The sequence below is a fragment of the Polypterus senegalus genome, chromosome 13 (assembly GCF_016835505.1).
Source record: "Polypterus senegalus isolate Bchr_013 chromosome 13, ASM1683550v1, whole genome shotgun sequence".
NCBI lineage: Eukaryota > Metazoa > Chordata > Cladistia > Polypteriformes > Polypteridae > Polypterus > Polypterus senegalus.
In genome coordinates, this window is record NC_053166.1 from 107666459 (window position 1) to 107684820 (window position 18362).

General features: G+C 35.9%; 1 protein-coding gene across 11 annotated transcripts in view; it reads left to right on the forward strand.

Moving 5' to 3' along the window:
• Nucleotides 1-4621: 4621 nt before the first annotated feature.
• The window catches only part of LOC120543262 (zinc finger protein 25-like), a 72958-nt gene continuing 59217 nt past the window's right edge, over nt 4622-18362 (forward strand). For 2 of the 11 annotated variants that reach the window (XM_039776255.1, XM_039776259.1), the window contains exons 1-2: nt 4622-4745; nt 12389-12462. In XM_039776255.1, coding sequence (XP_039632189.1) covers nt 12455-12462 — 8 coding nt within the window. In that variant the 5' untranslated portion in view covers nt 4622-4745; nt 12389-12454. Of the gene's footprint in view, nt 4746-4802; nt 5050-5388; nt 6282-12388; nt 12463-14937; nt 15057-18362 lie in introns of those variants that run through there. The other 9 variants (XM_039776256.1, XM_039776261.1, XM_039776265.1 and 6 more) reach the window with 7 other exon arrangements.

Here is an 18362-nt window from a genome sequence, read left to right on the forward strand (position 1 = left end):
TGTAATACATTGTGAAGCAGTCTCTCCTTTGCTCCCTTATGCAAAGTTTACTGGAAACTGTCTTCTTCCTTGGCTGCCCTCCAATGCCTGTGCTGCCATTTTGATCTTCCATCCCCCTTCCAGCCATTTCCAGTGATCATTTCTCTGCTCTTTAAGTGCTTGATCATCCCCCTCTCTCTCTGACCCTCACATTAAAACAAACACACCCTCTGCAAGGCTTCTCTGGATGGTTCCACCCCTTTTGACAACATCTGTCATCAAGATCTGAATTGCCCTATCAGATTTTTCATGCTAAAAATGTCACTGCATTTAGATATGTTGAATTCTAACAGGTGATTTAAAGCATTTTATCCATTGGAATTCAATGCACATAAATCTGAATCTTCAGTCTGACGGCAACAAGTGAAATTGTGGAAACATAGTAAATTGCCTTAGTGTAGGAGATGTATATATTTTTCTTGTTTAGTAAGATATTGTGCTCTGACACCCAACCAGAAAATGCAGGTTTGAAAATTGAGGTATATATTACATTATCCTTGTCTCTGTATTGTAATATTCTTTTCAATTTTAATAATTCTAAGTTATAATATCTCAATCCTAGTCACTTTCTTTGTAGAATTTTCACATTCTCACATTATCTGCTTACATGAGTTTTGTTCCATGTACTCCAGTTTTCTGCTTAGATCATGGAGATGTGATTGTTAGGTTAATGTTTGCTTCTACGTCAGCTATATGAGGATATGTGTGCCCTGTCCAGGGAACAGTTGCTGCCTTGAACTTGAGATTGCTCTGATAGGCTGCATCCTCCTATGTCCCTGAATTAGATTTTTTGGGTTTGACAATGCTATGTAGATAATCAAACAATATCATATGATTTTTAGGCATTTTTAATTGTGATTGCTATGAAAGGAGCTATTACAAAGAATCCAGAAAAAGAACATTGCCTTAGTACATGCAAAACATAACACTATAACTTTTAATTATTTAAAAATAATTAATAGAATTATATTTTACAATGGTTCATGCAGCTTCCTTTGCACCCAGTGTACTGAACTAGAATTTCACATGTGGACATTGCCTCTGAGGGGGCGCTTGTGTTTTCCAACTTCATCCCAAACAATGTTTGTTTTAGGTTAGTTAGTTATTAAATATCATCTTACACATGAACATATAGTGCTTTGGGAATCAACAATAACTCATAGTAGACAGCTGCCAATTACTCTGATGTACTCGCAACTTTAAAATCTGAAATGAAAGACCTTGAGTAAAATGTCAAAGAGGACAGTGAGTATATGCACAATCTTCACAGACAGTAACCAGTTTGATTACTGAACAAATGAACAAACAGATGCCAATATTCTATTTAACTTGTCTTATATGGATTTTATAAAAGAGTAGTGAGAGTAATGCTACTCATTTAGTACTTGTGTGTTTCACTACCTAGAAATTACAAAGCAGTAGCTGTACTTAAATAAATCATTTGTTGACTTAAGAGACCAGAGAACTAAAACTGGGAAAATTCTTAGGTTGTCAATATTCTAAAGCAGCTAACCTAAAACACATGAAAATTTCAGTGTAAATGATTGAGCAGGCAATTCAATGGATAATACAACTCTGATATTTATTTTTATCTGAATTTTATAGAGTGGAGATATTTTATCGTTATAAATCCTCACATCAAATTATCACCTTTTTTCCTGATATGATTACTCTCTTGTTTTGTAAGGAACTGAATTATATCCTAGCTGCACTGAGTACCTAAATAAACACCATGCGGACACATGAAGAACCAGAAAACTGATTGCAGGAACTGTGAGATACCAGCATTAATCACTGCACCACAGTACTGTACTTCCCTTATTGAAAATTCCTTTTGACTTTTATCACTTTATTTTTTGTCTGATCTCATCTTTCTAAAAGTGTTTTTCATAATGGGCAGAAGATGTTGTGAAAGGTAATGCACCAATTATTAGCACACTGTATGGTATCATTAATATTCAGTTTTGAATGCAGTTTAACAAACTGCACACAGTAATGAGGCACTAAAATCAGGAGACATCAGCACTAACATTTTGATAAAAGACAAAATTCATCCTTTTTTGTAATATTTTTCTTTGTTTTTATGTATGAACAATCCATCCATCCATTATCCAACCCGCTATATCCTAACTACAGGGTCACGGGGGTCTGCTGGAGGAAATCCCAGCCAACACAGGGTGCAAGGCAGGAAACAAACCCCAGGCAGGGTGCCAGCCTGTGCTGAAATGGATTCAGTATTCAAGTTTAAGAATATTACCTCATAGGTAAGTTTTTCATACAAATCTGTACAGTTGCATGCAAAAGTCTGAGCACCTCTGGCCAAATTACATATTTTCTTGACATCTGACATAAAAAACAGTAAAATACAATTTCAACAGTAGACAAACTAAAACAATGGCATTTTAATAAAAATATTAATGTACAATTACAATTTATTTGATGAACTGAAAAAATGAAATGTAAAAATTTAAAGAATAATTTTGGCCTTTACAAAACTTTAGGCACCCTTCAAGTTGTAAGATTTCAGGACTCGCTACATCATTACTCTGGTCTTGTTTAACTTGTTAGGTGACAGTATGGTCAAGAATTGTCATTAGGAACTGTCAGTTGATGACAGTTCCAGAGACTTAATAAATTCTATTGTGCAACACTCAACCACCATGAGCTACTGTATGTATTCTAAACAACTGATTGGGGATCTAACAATTAAACTCATTGATGTGTGCAAAACATGGGAAGTCTATAAAAAGATATCAAAGTGTTTCCAGCTAGCCATTTCTATTTTCTGAAATGATATAAAAAAATTCCAGTTAAGGTGAACCATAGAGATCAGGGCAACATCTGGAAGACCAAGAAAACTGGGACATAGAACAGAGTGTATACCATGAAGGAAGAAGACTATGCAGGACCTGCTGAGAAAGGAGTGGTAGTTCTCTGCTCTAATGTGCAGTGTTATTTAAATGGAAATTGCCTTAATGAGGGGGCCATCAGAAGGAAACTTTACCTGCGATCTCATCACAAAAGACATTGCAAATATGTAAAACAGCAACTGCATAACACAGAGGCATTTTGGAACCAAATGCTGTGGACAGATAAAATTATAATCAAACTCTTAGGTCACAACCACAAAAGGAATGTCTGAAGAAAAAAAAGGAACAGCATTTAAAGAAAAGAACACATTGCCAACTGTTTAGTATAGGGAATAGAGCCATGATACTTTGTGGTTGTGTGGCATGAGAGGCACAGAAAACACTGTGTGAGTACAGGTAGAATGTATTCCAATAAATACAGTATATAGCATATCAATTAATACTCAATGTCAAACAGTCAGTCAGAAAACTGAAGATGAAAAGAGCATGGCTTCTATGATACAAAACACATTTCCAAATCTATTATGAAATATCCCAAGAAACACAAGGTCAAGGCTTTCAAATGGCCCTCATAGTCCCCAGACCTGAACATTATTAAAAAGCTGTGTGTAGATTGTAAACATGCTGTGCACACAAGACAGCCCAAGAATATCTCAAAGCTAGAAATGATAAGCAAGAAAGAATTGGGAAACATTTCCCAAACAAGAATTCAGTGACTCACAGCAGGTTACAAAACACATATGCAAGTTGTATTTTTTGCCAAATGGGGTGTATTAACTTAGTCAGGTTCCCAAACTTTTGCAAATGTCATATTTACTCTTATTTTTTACTTTTTTGTCAGTTCATCATGTAAATTGTAATTGTACATTAATAATTCGTAAAAATGCAATTGTTTTAATTTGTTTACTATCAAATTTCTATTTTTTATATCAGTTATGAAATAAATGTAATTTGGCAAAGGATGTATAAACTTTTACATGGAGCTGAATTACGTTTAAAATTATCCATCAAATTGCATGCTCGTATTATTGTTTAATTTTATTTATTTTATTCACATATAAATGTTTGGCATTCAAGTAACATTTTACAGAATTCCAAGAATTACTTTTCATGCTTGCTTAAGTTTCTTTTGCCCAATCAATTGCATTCTTATTTCAATAGTCTCCATATTTCAGCTTCGACAAGTATTTTAAAATGTTTTTTTAGTTTTTCAAGAATAATTTGAAGTCGAAGGTTATTATGAAAGCACTTCATAAACTGAATGTTGATCAAACTGAAATATACTCGATTTATTTAACTTATTCCCCTCAATCACGCCTGAAGTGAATCTCCTGAAAACATGTTCACTGCCGTTGGATGATTAAAAGTATCACTTTCTTTACATGCACGTTTTGATTTTAAACTTTTGCGTTCGCACAGTGTACGCAAAAAAGCTAATACGTTGATATATTTTTAATCCTAATGAGCGGACTAGCTAGCTCCAGCTAATGATAAATACATGTCCGTGTCTACTGGCATTTCAATTGCGGCATATGTACTCTTAACTAATACTATGCTTAAGGTACATATGGCCCTCAGGAAACATGGCCATCGTTTCTATGGTACAAAAAAAAGTTGCCATTGAGACACGGTGGCCATCTTGCCTAGGAGTTTAGAATAGCTGGGTTTCTTTCATGTCTGGTCTCCGCGGATGTACCATAGACTCATGGATGGTCCCTTTACCTACAAGGTATAGCGCCTGCGCAGCAGAGGACAAGGAGTTCGTTGGCAGAAATTTAATGATTTTTTCCCCAGTTGTAAGCGGGTAAAAGCACTGAGACAAGGCCATGATATCAGGTAAGGGAGAGATGAATTTAGACGGTGTGATTGGTCCCGTTGTTCGCCAGTCTTCCCTAGAGGCGGGAGCGCGTCGCGACGGATTCTCCGCCGGGTTAAGCTCGTTAGTGTGTCTTACTGTGTATGAATATAGTGTCGATCGGTTTGATTTCTCTGACGTAGCGGGTTTCGATCTTGAACATCATATTGGCAGTGGGAAAAGAGAAGAAGCGTGATGGAGGAGTAAGGAAGGGGGGCTTAAAGGAGCCGGGTCGATTGCGTGAAGCAGGAGCGCTGGCCGTCAGTAGAGACGGGGGCAGCTTGGGTAAGTGGGGTTTGGGACGGGTTTGCACATGTAGGTTTGGGCCAAAACGCCAAATCGGACATATCCGTGTCAAAGCAAACGAGTATGGCAGTGAAGCCGCACACTGGCCAGGGCCCCGGTGTTAGGAGGAGATGCTGAACGGCCTCCATTTACACGCACGGCCGGCATCGCGCCGCTGAGAATTTTCACCCATTGTTTCCCCTTCGTACGGCTTTTACTGGCAAGGCCGACCTGCCTGCGTGATTTTCCCCTGCGCGCAAAACCCCGAGCACCCCCCATGTGATCACGAAGTACCCCCGCCCCTTTCCCCTGACGCCCCCCGGCCGCAGTGGATATTCTGCATGGGTCGATCATCTCGGCCTTTCCAGCAGGGTAGAGCTGAGCAGTACGCTATAGTGTGCCACTCTGCACTGGCCACATCCCTCCCTCCCTCCGGCGCCATTGAGACCCTGCGGGGTGTGGACCCGACTGTCCAGCTAAAGTAAATTTCGTTTCATTCGATAACACAGATCTCGTGCTAGTCACTGCTATACCATGACCAACGTGATGAAATCTTTCCGTATTTAGTGGACGGTCAGTCTGTCTCCTTTTTTTTCTTATTACTAGTCATGCAGCCGCCCGTTTCAGCACAAAGGGGAGTCTGCAAATAGGAGGGTCAGTCTGCGTTGCAAATTGCTTGAATGAGCATTTGACCACACAATTACTTACTTGTGTATCATCTTGCTTAAGATGTTTCATTTGTGCCTTAGGTTGTTGATATTATTGAAGGAAATTGTTTCTGTCACTTTCATCAAACACTTTTTATTAGCTGTGCGTTTTATATAGTGTCTTTCATTATATAGTTTTTGTTGTTGCTTGGAAATCAAGTCTGTGCCTCATTGCAGATTACATTTACAGTCATCTCCTTATGCAGCATATGGTAGTTAAAGTGCTGCAAGGAACTCTCATCTAGAAAACGTTTATAGGGACACCCAACAATATACATTTTTGTAGCGTAGGAGTTTGCTGATTTGGAATGGACTAGCCTCAGAGCTGTCATTCAGGCACAGTGTGTGGAGTGGCCTGTCACAAGGAAATTGTGAATGAAATCATCAGAAAGCTGGTTAACATAATTTTCATTCTAGCATTTCATAATTGGGTTATAGACTTGATTATAGTTGAAGTGTCATACTTTTGACAGCAGGTGGCCCTTGGTTAAGATCCTACTACCAGCTTCCTTCTTTAACTGTCAGGTAAGTCATTTAAACTTCTTGTATAGAATATCTCATTCTTGAACAGCTGTATGCATGAAGTGCTTATGTACAATGTTCACCTTAAATGTCACAGTGTACCGCAGAGCTGCTGACAGAGCATCATAACGTGAAAGTTATTTGTACATGTGATCACATTTTTGCACACACTGCATGGTAAATACTTTTTATTTAGATTTTTTTTGTGCTGGAATAATGTACATGGGATTAGGATTTCCAAATCTACTGTAATTGTCTTCCTGCCTGAAATCATGAACTGTTAAGGCAAACTACACAGCACAAAGTTGACAGGTAACATCCAGAATTAAGATTAAAGAGTTTTGTGGTGGCAAAAAGTATAGTGTCAAGCATACTTGTACTAAAATGATTTTAGAGTTCTCTCTTTTTTCTTTTGTTTAAGATCTGTGGAGTGTTGTCTGAGCTATTTCACTGCTCGAGCTTGTACGGCTGTCCTTGGTTTTTCTTGGATTGAAATGGACAATAATTTTATTTATTTATTTTTGAATGCCTATCCTTCAGAAGTTCACCAGACTTAATCCTTCACTGTTGGAACAGATGAATGTGCCTATATTTCAATATTTGTGTATAAATGCAATGCCATATCTTCCTGAATATTTAAATGGTTCAGATTACCAGTTTGATTGGCATTTGGACATATTCATTATTCCGTTTTTTTGAACAGTGTTTGCACTACTTGCTCCAGTATGCCTTCATTATGATAAATTGAATCTCTCCAAGGAATTGCAGCAACTCTGTGTATACTCCAGTCCGTAACAACATTATGTGTTTCTGGACATTTTATAAGAAGGAAGCAACAGTGTCTGGTGTCACAAGGTATTTTGCAGGTCAAATGGGATATACAGAATTCTTATGTACACTGAGTTACAAAAAGGCTATCCAACATTCATGCAAAATGGTAGAGCAGCTAAAGTTTGTTCTGCAATTCAAAATAATAGATGTATAATCCTGCCATTTTGGGAGTTGAACATGTCAAGTTCAAGGTTATTGTCCTCTTTATTGGATATGTCCCAGAAGCTGACTGTATGGAATGGTGAATAAGGGCTTAATCTGCAGGAGAACGTAGTTACTGAGAGATGAAATGGGAAGGGAAGACTGTGTTGGTTGTCCTCCTTTTATTTTTTTTTATTTTTATAAAAATAGGATGGATTGTGATTTGATAGATGTGTTCATTTATAATTTAGGGATTGACTCTCTTTGACAGTGTGGCCTGTCGATTAAGGGAATGGACTGGAAAACAAGCTTGTAGATTTACTTGTTTACTGTGTGTCTCATAATGAGTGTTGTAGGCTTACTTAAAATTCTTTTATTTCAAGCACTTTAATATGTCTGCTTTAACAGTGCAGTTGTCTCAAACTGGTGGTTTTATACATGTATTTGTCTTTATCTGTCTTTCAGTTTTATTTTATTCCACATTTACCAGGCCAATGAACAGTGTAGGATTCTTAATTTACTTACACACTTCAACCAGCATTGCCTTTACTGTAGAACCATATTGTGCATTTTGAATGATTTTGAAGTAAAGCATGGGCTCAAATATAAAAGTAATTACACAACAAATTTTTAACTTCATGAATCACCTACTAATCTGTTTGAATTATAGGCCTTTCATACCAAGCTCTACATCTGCTTGTAGAACTCCAAATGTACTTGGCGTTATTCTGTTTTCTGTTCATCCATTCATTAATTTTACAGATATTTTATGGTTTTAAGGGGCTATAGCCTATCCTGACAGCATCAGGCATTATTCTGGAATCACCTCTGGAGAATTGCTAGGTCATCACAAGACACATGCATGTACAAATACATGCATGAGTACACACAAATACACACTTGTCCATACCAGACCAAGCCAAACTAGCCAAAAATATGTGACTTGGCAGTTGAAGGAAAACTGAAGTATACAACTCCATGAAGTAAAATACTATGACAGGGATTAATTAACTGTTAAAGTGTTCAATAAAACACAACATGCAGACACAGTTGGATATTTAGGAATCAATTTTTTAGCATGCAATCTGATAACTGCCACAACTGACTTCTTCAGAGCCCATAATCTTGAAATGGTCTCTAACAAATTATTTAACATATTCACCATATTAACATTTGCACATAACATGTTCTTAAGCAGAAAACCGAAAGGCTTGTGAAAATGAAGCAAACAAAATCTGTGCAACTTTCAGAAAGGTGTGAATTTATGATTAGGCTGATTTCTTTGGGCAGCATATTTTAAAATATGGATGTGATGCAGTAACTGATTAACATCATTTTTAGTTTTGTTTGCATAAATATTTTCATTTTAAGAATTCTTTGAACATGCAACCTTCATTTTATAAAACCATGCGATGACTGGCTTTTGAAAAAAAAAAAAAGAAAAACATGCTAACTTTTTAGATAAGCCACGGAAAAAGTCTATAATGCCAGTTTTGCTTTGGTGTTAGTTGAGAAGGCTTCTGTATGTTCCAGTACTTATTTTCCTCAGTAGAAATGTTCTGTTTTTCTTGTAAGGCATCCTGATTGATTGATTGACTTCATTATAAATATAAAGATTTGCTAATTAAAGCCTTTCTTGGATGATAAACATGTTCTTATGTTTAATAATAATATAAATATATAAAATGTCTGTCTGAGAAAATTTTGCATAGTTGCTCTCTATGACTGTAAAGACAAAATAGACTACTTTGGAAAGCAAAATATTGACCCTGGAGGTCACACTGGGTTTGTTTTACCAGTGTACTGCATTTTGCACATCAGTGCCACCTGCTGGCTCAGAGCAAGTGAAACCTCCAAATAGACTGAAGCCAAACTAGCAGAGAAAATGACATGCAATTAATGATAATTACCTGACATTGCTGTGTGCTGCATCTATCTACTGTAATATAAAAAGGAGTATTGTGCACTTTTGCAAGGTGATGTTGGGTGAAGGCATGATCGATCAGTGGAAGTGCAGCACAACACAAAGGAGAGTCAAAGGGGTTATTTGCAATTTATAGTTTACTGTAATAATTTGCATAGGTATTGTCAACTTGTTCCTGTTTTTAGCAATTCCAATGTTTGCATCCTAGCCCAGCCAGTGTCTTAGAGTCTGCAAGTTCCCTCTGCATTCCTGTGGGTTTACTTCCATCTACTTTAGTTTTTCTCTGTCAACCCAAAGATGTGCTGCTTATGGTGCTTGGTGACTCTGAATTGACCCCATTTGTGACAGTTTGCCATACAATTAAATCGCACATTATCCTGGGCTAGATGATTTATTAAAGCTGATGCCTCCAAGCTAGGAGCAGTCAAAAAGTATTCCTTTTAAGAAGGGCACATGGCAAGAATAAAGTTTATTGAAACATTTTGGAAGTTTTAATACATTTCTTAGTGTACTTTTCATAGTGCATGTTAGGTATAAGCTGCATACCATGGATTAAAGTTTTTCATCTTTTTGTCTTGGTTAAATAATGCCTGCTTATAGTTAGATTTGTGCTGTTTGGGTGTCTTGTGGTAATGTCTAAGTGAAAGTATTAAATGACATTGATATGAGGTTAAATTCATACAATTAAAGGAACACAAAGATATATTTTTGGGTTCTCACTTCTATAGTCCTGCTATATATTTTTAGTCTGCAACAAACAAGAAAACAGTTCAAGCCAGTCCAGACTGCTTGTTAGAGGCTATAGGATTTCCTTACAGACCAGTAATTTTGGCAGTGCTAATATTTAAAATAAAGTAGGTAGGTAGGTAGGTAGGTAGGTACCAATAGAAGTGTACAAGACAAAGGGCAAAGTTTGGTTTGCTTTTGCTTGTACAGGCTGTCTTGGTTTTAATATAATAGTATGGTTCTTAATAAATAAATATATATCAGCTGCTGAGATGTTGCAGCCAGAAGTTCATGTATTTCTTGTTGTCTGCAGGTTCACTTGTTAGCCCTTAACTAATCCTCTTCTTTAGAAGCTTTCATTTTACTAGGAGCTGCAGAATTTTCTTTAAAGGATTCTACACTGTGACCACAACATTGTAATCTAGTTTTGGGAGATTGAGTGTCTTTTTTTTTTTTCTTTTCTTCTAGCCTTTTCAAAGCAAATAAAGTTATTAAGCAACAGACAAGTGAAAAATCTTTAACTGTACAGTTTGATTCTTATTTACAGGACAGCCAGTCTAATCTAATTTGAGTTTGTTTGCATTTTTTAATTAAACTTTGATTGCAGGATCTCCCTCTTTTAGTGCCCACAGGTTAGATCACCCTGAAGTGTTTCCTCGTTTATGTATGATTGCTCTTTAACTATTTCTGACTTTTGTTTGAGGCCACACAAAGGATGTTTGAATTTCATGCTGTTTTAACATTTATTTTCTTCCTTTGACTAGTCATAATTTATATTCTGATGATAAAATATATAAAAAACGTTTTGAGTAATACAGATTCAAATTTAAGATATGTGAAATGTGTTGTTGCATAGTCAAAAATATATTGCAGATATCTATAAGTATTGACTAGTCAGAATATGAATTAGAGATACTGCTAATGAATGTTATGGTATATGTGCTATAGTTGAATTTCAGAAATTCATGTCATTGCAGTTGGCACAGGTGTTTTTCAACAAGTTTAGGCTATTTCAAAACTGTAAGTTTACTTTCCTGTCTGTCTGACTCATAACAAAATGCCAGGTCTCTTTGGAATGACACTTTTTTTCCCTTCCAGTTCAACTAGCACACATACAACTGATAAACCCTTATTATTGCTTTCTTCTATCAGTTTTTTCTATCAATTTTCATTAGGTTAAACATTTATAAGAAAAATGAAACAATCACAGCTTACCTTGAAAGGAACATGGGCAAAATCTGAATTTCGACATGGTATTAATAAAGTTTATCCAATCTAATCTAATAAAACAGAAGCCCCATAATACTCCAACTATAACCAAGCCTTGTGGGGATGGTGTTAAGATTAAGGGTAAAGTCTTACTGTGCCTGGGTGAAAATGTCTATAAATAAATACATAAAAGTTCTGATAGTCAACAAGGAAACTGAGATCTTTCTGTCACTGGTCACACATCTTCTCCCCAGCTAAATGGTAGACATCAATTTCTTGCTATTGCATCTAGGAGACCCATTATGTCATGATACAGAGAGCTCATTTTGCAAAAATATGATCTGAAGAAATTGCCAGCAAGAGGATCAGGTACCTTCTAGTAAGATTTTAATTCTAACATAGCAGTGGTGCCCAAGCACAACATCAGAAGAGAGAGTGTTAAGGAAAGAAGTTAGAAATTAAAGACAACAAGCAGAAGACCAGTTCACAATTCCAAGACATGACAGTATTGGTCAGTGGTTAGTCCTATCGCAAAATATTTGCAGGGCTTAAGATATAGAAGATACCTGTATTTGAGCAGGATGGTTTCACATGTAATATATTGCATTAGTTATCATTTTGTATATCTACAATTACACGTTGTCAAATGTTATTTGGAGATATCTGCAATTCCATATTGATAAGTGGAAAATGATAGACTTCCCCCATTGATTTCTATGTAGCTTTCATTTAAGGGATATCTGTGATTATATTTTGGATATCTCTAATCCGCCTATTAAATAGTCAAAATATAACCACAGATATCAAAAATAGGAACTGGCACCTTCAAAATAGGAATTAACACAAGACGGTAAAAGTGAATGTCTTGGATCTATGCGTGCCTTTGTGATATTAACATTATAAAGTTGATTTAATTAAATAAATGTGTCCAGATTTTATTAAAGACCTACTTTGTTAATTCTAATATATACATTTGTAAATTCCAAAGACATGTTTGAGATGCTAACCACAAAATTGTTTTTTTTTTTCTTCATATTGATACCTTTGTTTTTTTGTAAGTACTAGTACAGGGTTAATTTATTATTTACCCAATTAGTCCTCTAGGCAAGAAAAAAATGTGTTAAATTCTAGCACTGCTGTTCAATTGTTTTATTGTAATCTTACTCTTTTATTAATGTAGAAAAAGGATTTGCATTATATTTAATTTTTGAGTTGTTTGAGGTTTTCGTCCGCATTGGAGTGCATTCATTGACACCTTTTTGCGTTCTCTCATTTACAGCATGTTTAATGTCATAAAAGACCTCCTGTAAGACCTGTCATCAGTGTTGCTTTCAATCGCTGCACAATGTTTAGGTAGGATTATTTTTTTCCCTACTCCTCAACAAGCTTTTATGATTCCTTAAAGCTATTCACCTAGAGTTAATGCTTTTGGTCTTTAGGCTTTAACATGGTATATATGCTAGAATTTTTTTAAGAGAAGAGTCAGCAAGCAATGACCCTCTATTTTTTTAACTGTCCTTAATAGGTATTTGAAAAAATACTGCAACTCTCTGTTAATTCTAACGCAGAAAAGAGTACAATTCATGGCATACTGGAATTGATACCTGTTCAAGTAGTTCTGTTTAGTTTTAAATAATGCAAACATTTTTGAAAACTTGTTGTCTTGTGCTTCAAAACTGCAGCATCTTGCAACAGGGGAACAATTCTGGGTGATACACCTGATGTTTATTTAAAGAGAAGGTAAATTTTTGAGCCAGGATTCAAATCTATCTGCAGCACTATTAATTACTTTAATTTAAAATACAACACAAATGTTAACACTTCCCACCATTAGTTCTAATAATGCCTTGTCTGCAACAAGAAATTCATATGTTAAGCCTAGCATCCTTGTCTTCAAAGAAAGTCTATGGTACCCAGCTGTGTCACTCTGGGAACATTTCTGATTAAATGGCGATGGTGTATAATGACAGAAAGTGATATGCAAAAAAATCAAAGTTGAAACGTAATTTAAGTATTAGTTTAACTTCTAGTGAAAGTAGTGTGGCCAATAAGTTGGCCAGACTAATTATTTTCTACTTTTGTTGAATCTTAATGTATGAGTCACACATGCTATGTTTAAAAAATATAAAATATATTTACACACCGTGCCTTGCAAAATGTTTCAAACTGTATAAAAGTGGAAGTTTTGTGTTACATTTTATTGTTAATATGCATGCTCAAGAAGAAAACCTTTAATGGCTAACTTTGTTGGTTTTCAGCACATCTCTAAAACAAGGTCAAAAAGCAAGTTTAATATTTGACTGAGACACCTTTTGCAACAGTAATATCTTTTAAGTCTTTTGGAATCGATGTCTACCAAATTTGCCTATTTTCCCATTCCTCTTGTCAGGATTGCTCTCAACTCATTCATGTTTCTGACACAGGTCTAATGTGCTGCAATATTCAAAGCTTTACTAGAATTATAGCAAGGGTGGATGATTGGACTTCAGCTGGTCCAATCCAGAATGTGTGTTTTTTTTGTAAACCTCTTTAAACTTGATCCAGTATTGGGGTTATTGTTCTGTTGAAAGATGGACCTTCTCCCAAGCTTCAAAGGCTTTGTTTAATAGGTATAAACAATGATCCTTGCAGTATTTTTGTATAGTGTTCTACACAAATTCCCTTCAGCTGTAACAAGTTTACAAGCTTTAGGTGATAAGAAGCATCCCTGCAGACTGATTTTGCCTCCAGAATGCTCTCAGTTGGAGTGGTGTTTTTCAGTGGTTAGGCATTGCTTCATTTGTGCTATGCTTCGCACTTTGAATTTTAGCTATAAAACCCCATCTTGTTCTCATCTGACCAGAAAACCTTGTGTAAAAAATGTGTACTTTGGAATGATTCTTTTTGAGTAATGGTTTCTTTCTTGCCAACCTGCCATTGACGCATGTGTTGTGTGTACCTCTTAATGAAGCTGACAGAGAGCCTTTAGTTTCATTTCAGCCCCTGAACTCCCCAGGTCTTCCAAGGTAACTATTGACATCTTTGTCACTTCCTCACATATGTCTATATTTAAGTGCAGTATTCTTTTCTAGGCCATGCTCTGTTGTACAGTGTACAGTAATGCTACATCTGACATTTACTATAAGAATACTTAGATATTGTTTTGTGTGCTTTTGCAAAATTAAAGACACTTGTGTTTTGTCTTGAAAATGCAACTGTGACTTCAGTGGTGCAGAGGCCAATAGTATAGTTATATAGTATATTCCCCCAGTTTCAGGTCATATCCTTTCAAATGTAAAATAAGTAAAGTTAACAGAACCAATATCCAGGAAGCTGAACTCTTTTCTAAGCAGCTTCCTTACGATTTTCATTTCAAGAAATCTGAAGGCACATAACTAATTCTGTCTTTTCAATTTTCTTCTGAAGTATGCACATTTGCAATAAAATTAAGATTTGGCACACTATATGTAAGTAAGATTTATAACATGTAATCCAGCAGTGTTTGAAATTTTTGAAGCGTCCAAATATTTAGCAAGGCACTTTATTATTTATATTTTATATTATTTAGTTTTCTTCTTTAAACATAATATTACAAGAGACTAAATCTCTATAATTGGTCTGGTCTCTAATTGGTTCAGCAAAATAAATGCCTGAGCATTTTGTTGTTTTTCAAATAGTGAAGGAATTTTTATTGTGGTGTCTGGTTGATGTCCGTATAAATAAATGTAAAATTGTGAAGCTTACAGCTTATTTATGCAAATTGCAGTTGATGAGTTTGCTATAAAAAATTTTAATCACTCACTGTGTTTACTGAAAGTCAGATACCCATGCTTTAATTTCCTTTTAAAGGTGTATACAAGTGTCAGCAGTGAGTTCACATACCATACACACACAGGAAAGCAGCAGCATCAAAGATACTTGCATCAGCTCAGTAAGAAAAAGTGTGTGAGTGAGAAGGGATGTATCAGGTGAGGTTCTCAATTAAGTACTGCACTTAAGTAAAACACAGCAGTGAACGCAGAGACTACAGCAGACAATCATTTATTCTACAGTTTGTTCGTTATAGATTCTAGCTTTACATTATATATCTGTGTTGAAGCAGACCAACATTGCATTAAAATATACAGTTGTCTAATTTTTGAAGAAAACTGTGCTCTTTAAACACCCATGCCAAATTAGTACATTGATCAATAATACATGTTTTATTGTTAGGTATTTTGTAGGATAGAGAGACATATTTTACGTATGTCGCCATTCAATTCATTTTTTTTTTTATACAGTTTTTGAACATTAGGAAATGAATATTCGTACAAATTAAATAGTGGCTTACCAAATGCATTTGTATAACTAATAATTCTTTATTACATTTCCTATATCATATTTAGAAGTTGGATTTACCCTTGAGTATATGGAAAATATTAGGTACTAGCCAACCCACGGCGTACCATACGCCGCATAATCAGGCCAGGTTTTTAATGATTTTTAAGCACAGGGGGAAAATGTAACATTTGAAAAATCGGTAATGTAATAAATCGGCAAGAAAAGCAACATTGTAACAATGCACGGAACGAACCAACACACAATCGTCTGCAACTGAAAACTGGCGGACCGCCATCGCTCATGTGCCCACCTCCAACTCGTCACTTGAGTCGTTGTCGTCTTTGCACAGTCCAGATGCACCTGTGACTCACGTAGACTTTCCGTGTTCCTGCAGGAGCATCTAAGAAGATGCATGTTTGTCGCAGATGCGAATTGCTGTATGTAGCGTGTAAAACAGTTTGCTATGGTGCACGCGGTTGTGCGTCGTAACCGAAAACTCGTTTTTTAAAGACTGCTTACTTCATTGTGTTTAAACCTCAGTTGTAAAGGATTGTTTTAAGGATCCCATGGGATACCCCTCACAAACCGTTTTACACGTTGCATATGGCGATTCACCTCCGGCGTGGCTCCTTCCTGCGTGCGCCATAGGTGTCTTACTTGTCGGCGGCTTAGTGAATCCACGCCCCTTCCGGCGTGAGCTTTCCATGGGTGTCTTGCCTTAGTGAATTATATATATAGATGTTCAAGTTAATATCAGTTTGCATAACTGCATGCTTATTAGTGAATTACATAAATGTCCTTTGGAAAAGAATAGTCTTTTAATTAAATTAAAGGATAATCTTTTTAATTGCATTTAGTTATTTGTTAGGACCATCTAATCAAATCTTGGTCTGCTGCACACATCTGCGAATATTTTGCAAAGTCTTGGTTAGTATCTTTTTTTTTTTTAATCTTATTTTCATTGTGTGTGTGTGCATGCTTAAGAACTTAAAACATTTGGAAAATGAAAGGAGACCTTTCAGTTCATCAAACTTGTTTGATTAGGTGAGTTATCCCAACATCTCATACAGATACTTTAAAATAAAGTATCTTATTCTAGATTATGGGCACAGTTTAAGGGGTGACTGGGAGTGCCTGGCCCCTCCAATGAATGTACTATGGTACTAAATAAATCTGTGATTAAATGTACTTTTTCCTCAAAATTGTTTTTTTTTTAAGTCAATAGGTATTGTAAATATGATAATAATAAAAAATGTGATCATCCTACTCTAAGAATCTCTCTCTTGCATGTCACTTATCCTTAAAACAAATAGAGAAACATTCTGTATAACTTCAATTATGGATTAGTTTACTGTTTCAAATTTAGATTGAGGAAGATTGGTCAATTCATTGTGGATATTCTGTATACAGTATTTTCCTCTTTGACCTGTGATACAGACACTTCTCCTGGCAAAACAGATCCTCAGTAGTAAGCTCAAACTTTTGATTCGGTCACTGAGTTGCACAAACGTAACTGTGGCATGAATGTGTTGCCTACACAAACCATGTTGCAGCGATCTGAACAAACCTCTATCACATGTTGCATTTACCACTGTCAAAATGTTTAATAAACAAGTATGTCACTTTGAAGTAAAAATTAGAAATGCTCTAAATTTTAAAACCATAATGTCAACCGTGCATTTTCTAATTTATTTAAAAAATAAAAAAGCACTTATTTTAACACAAAATGAAAAACGTTTTCTGTCGTTGAAATATTAATAGTACTAGAGTGAAACTTAATTTATGTGAAATTTAGTTTATATTAAAACTTAATATTACACACAATTTATGTTATTGTACTGGTATATGATGTTAATATGCGATAGTACAGCTGTGACTCAAAAAAAAATATTACTTTTCAAGGTTCATCTCCCCTGCCCCCAGAAACACCCATGTTCTGGATTACCAGGGCATGTTGCTTGAAGAAGTGCTTCCTGGTTTCATCCTTAAAGGACTTAACACTGGTTTCATAAAGTACATAACTCACTGTTAGACTGAAATCTACTAAAATATTTAAGCATTTAAATTGAAGCAAACTGATTGATTGAAAGACTAAATTGATTGTTCTGGGCAGGGATTTTATAGGTTAATTGATGAATGCTTAGCTTTCCCTGCTTAGCAAGAAAACATGTTTTTAAATTACACTTTGCCTAACTCTTAAGCAGAGTACTATTATGCGGAGACAGTGCTGGATTTTAATGCACGATTGCTGAAACATTCTTTGCTTAAGACCCCATGGTTCAACACATGTGCAGTATCCACCTGGAAGATGTGACAACGGTCATTTTGTGCCAATACGCTCACAACACCTTATTTGTTAAGTGGTGAAGGGGTTAGAGAGACAGTCAGCCAATAAGGGACTGAGGATGATTAAGGGGTTATAAAGACCAGGCTGTTGTGGACAACTTAGCCGGGACATTGGGAATCACCCTACTCTTTTTAAAGATGGCCAGGGATCTTTTAAGTTCACAAAGAGTCAGAACCACAGTTTTCATGTTATCTGAAAGACAGTACCATTTTTACAGGAAATGCCCCCAGCTGTCGTCACTAACACCTTTTCCAGCAGTAACCCAAGCTTATTCTGGTTGGACTCCAAGTATTGGCCGGGCCTGAACATGCTTAGCTTCAGGCAGATGACCTGTTCTGAAATGCATGTGGTATGGCTGCATGTTCTTTAACATGCCTATGGTCCAATTGTAAACTGAAATATGACAATTATGTTATGCCCTGTTTGTCTGCGTTGCCTTAAATAAAGAAGGCAAGATAGGAGTACATAAGTATGTGTGTGTGTGTGTGTACAGTATGTGTGTGTGTGTGTGTGTACAGTATGTGTATGTATGCATGTGTATGTGCTTTTGTTTTTTGTTTTTTTGGACATGCTGAATTTTAGTGTCCTGGCTATTAGGATTTTAGCC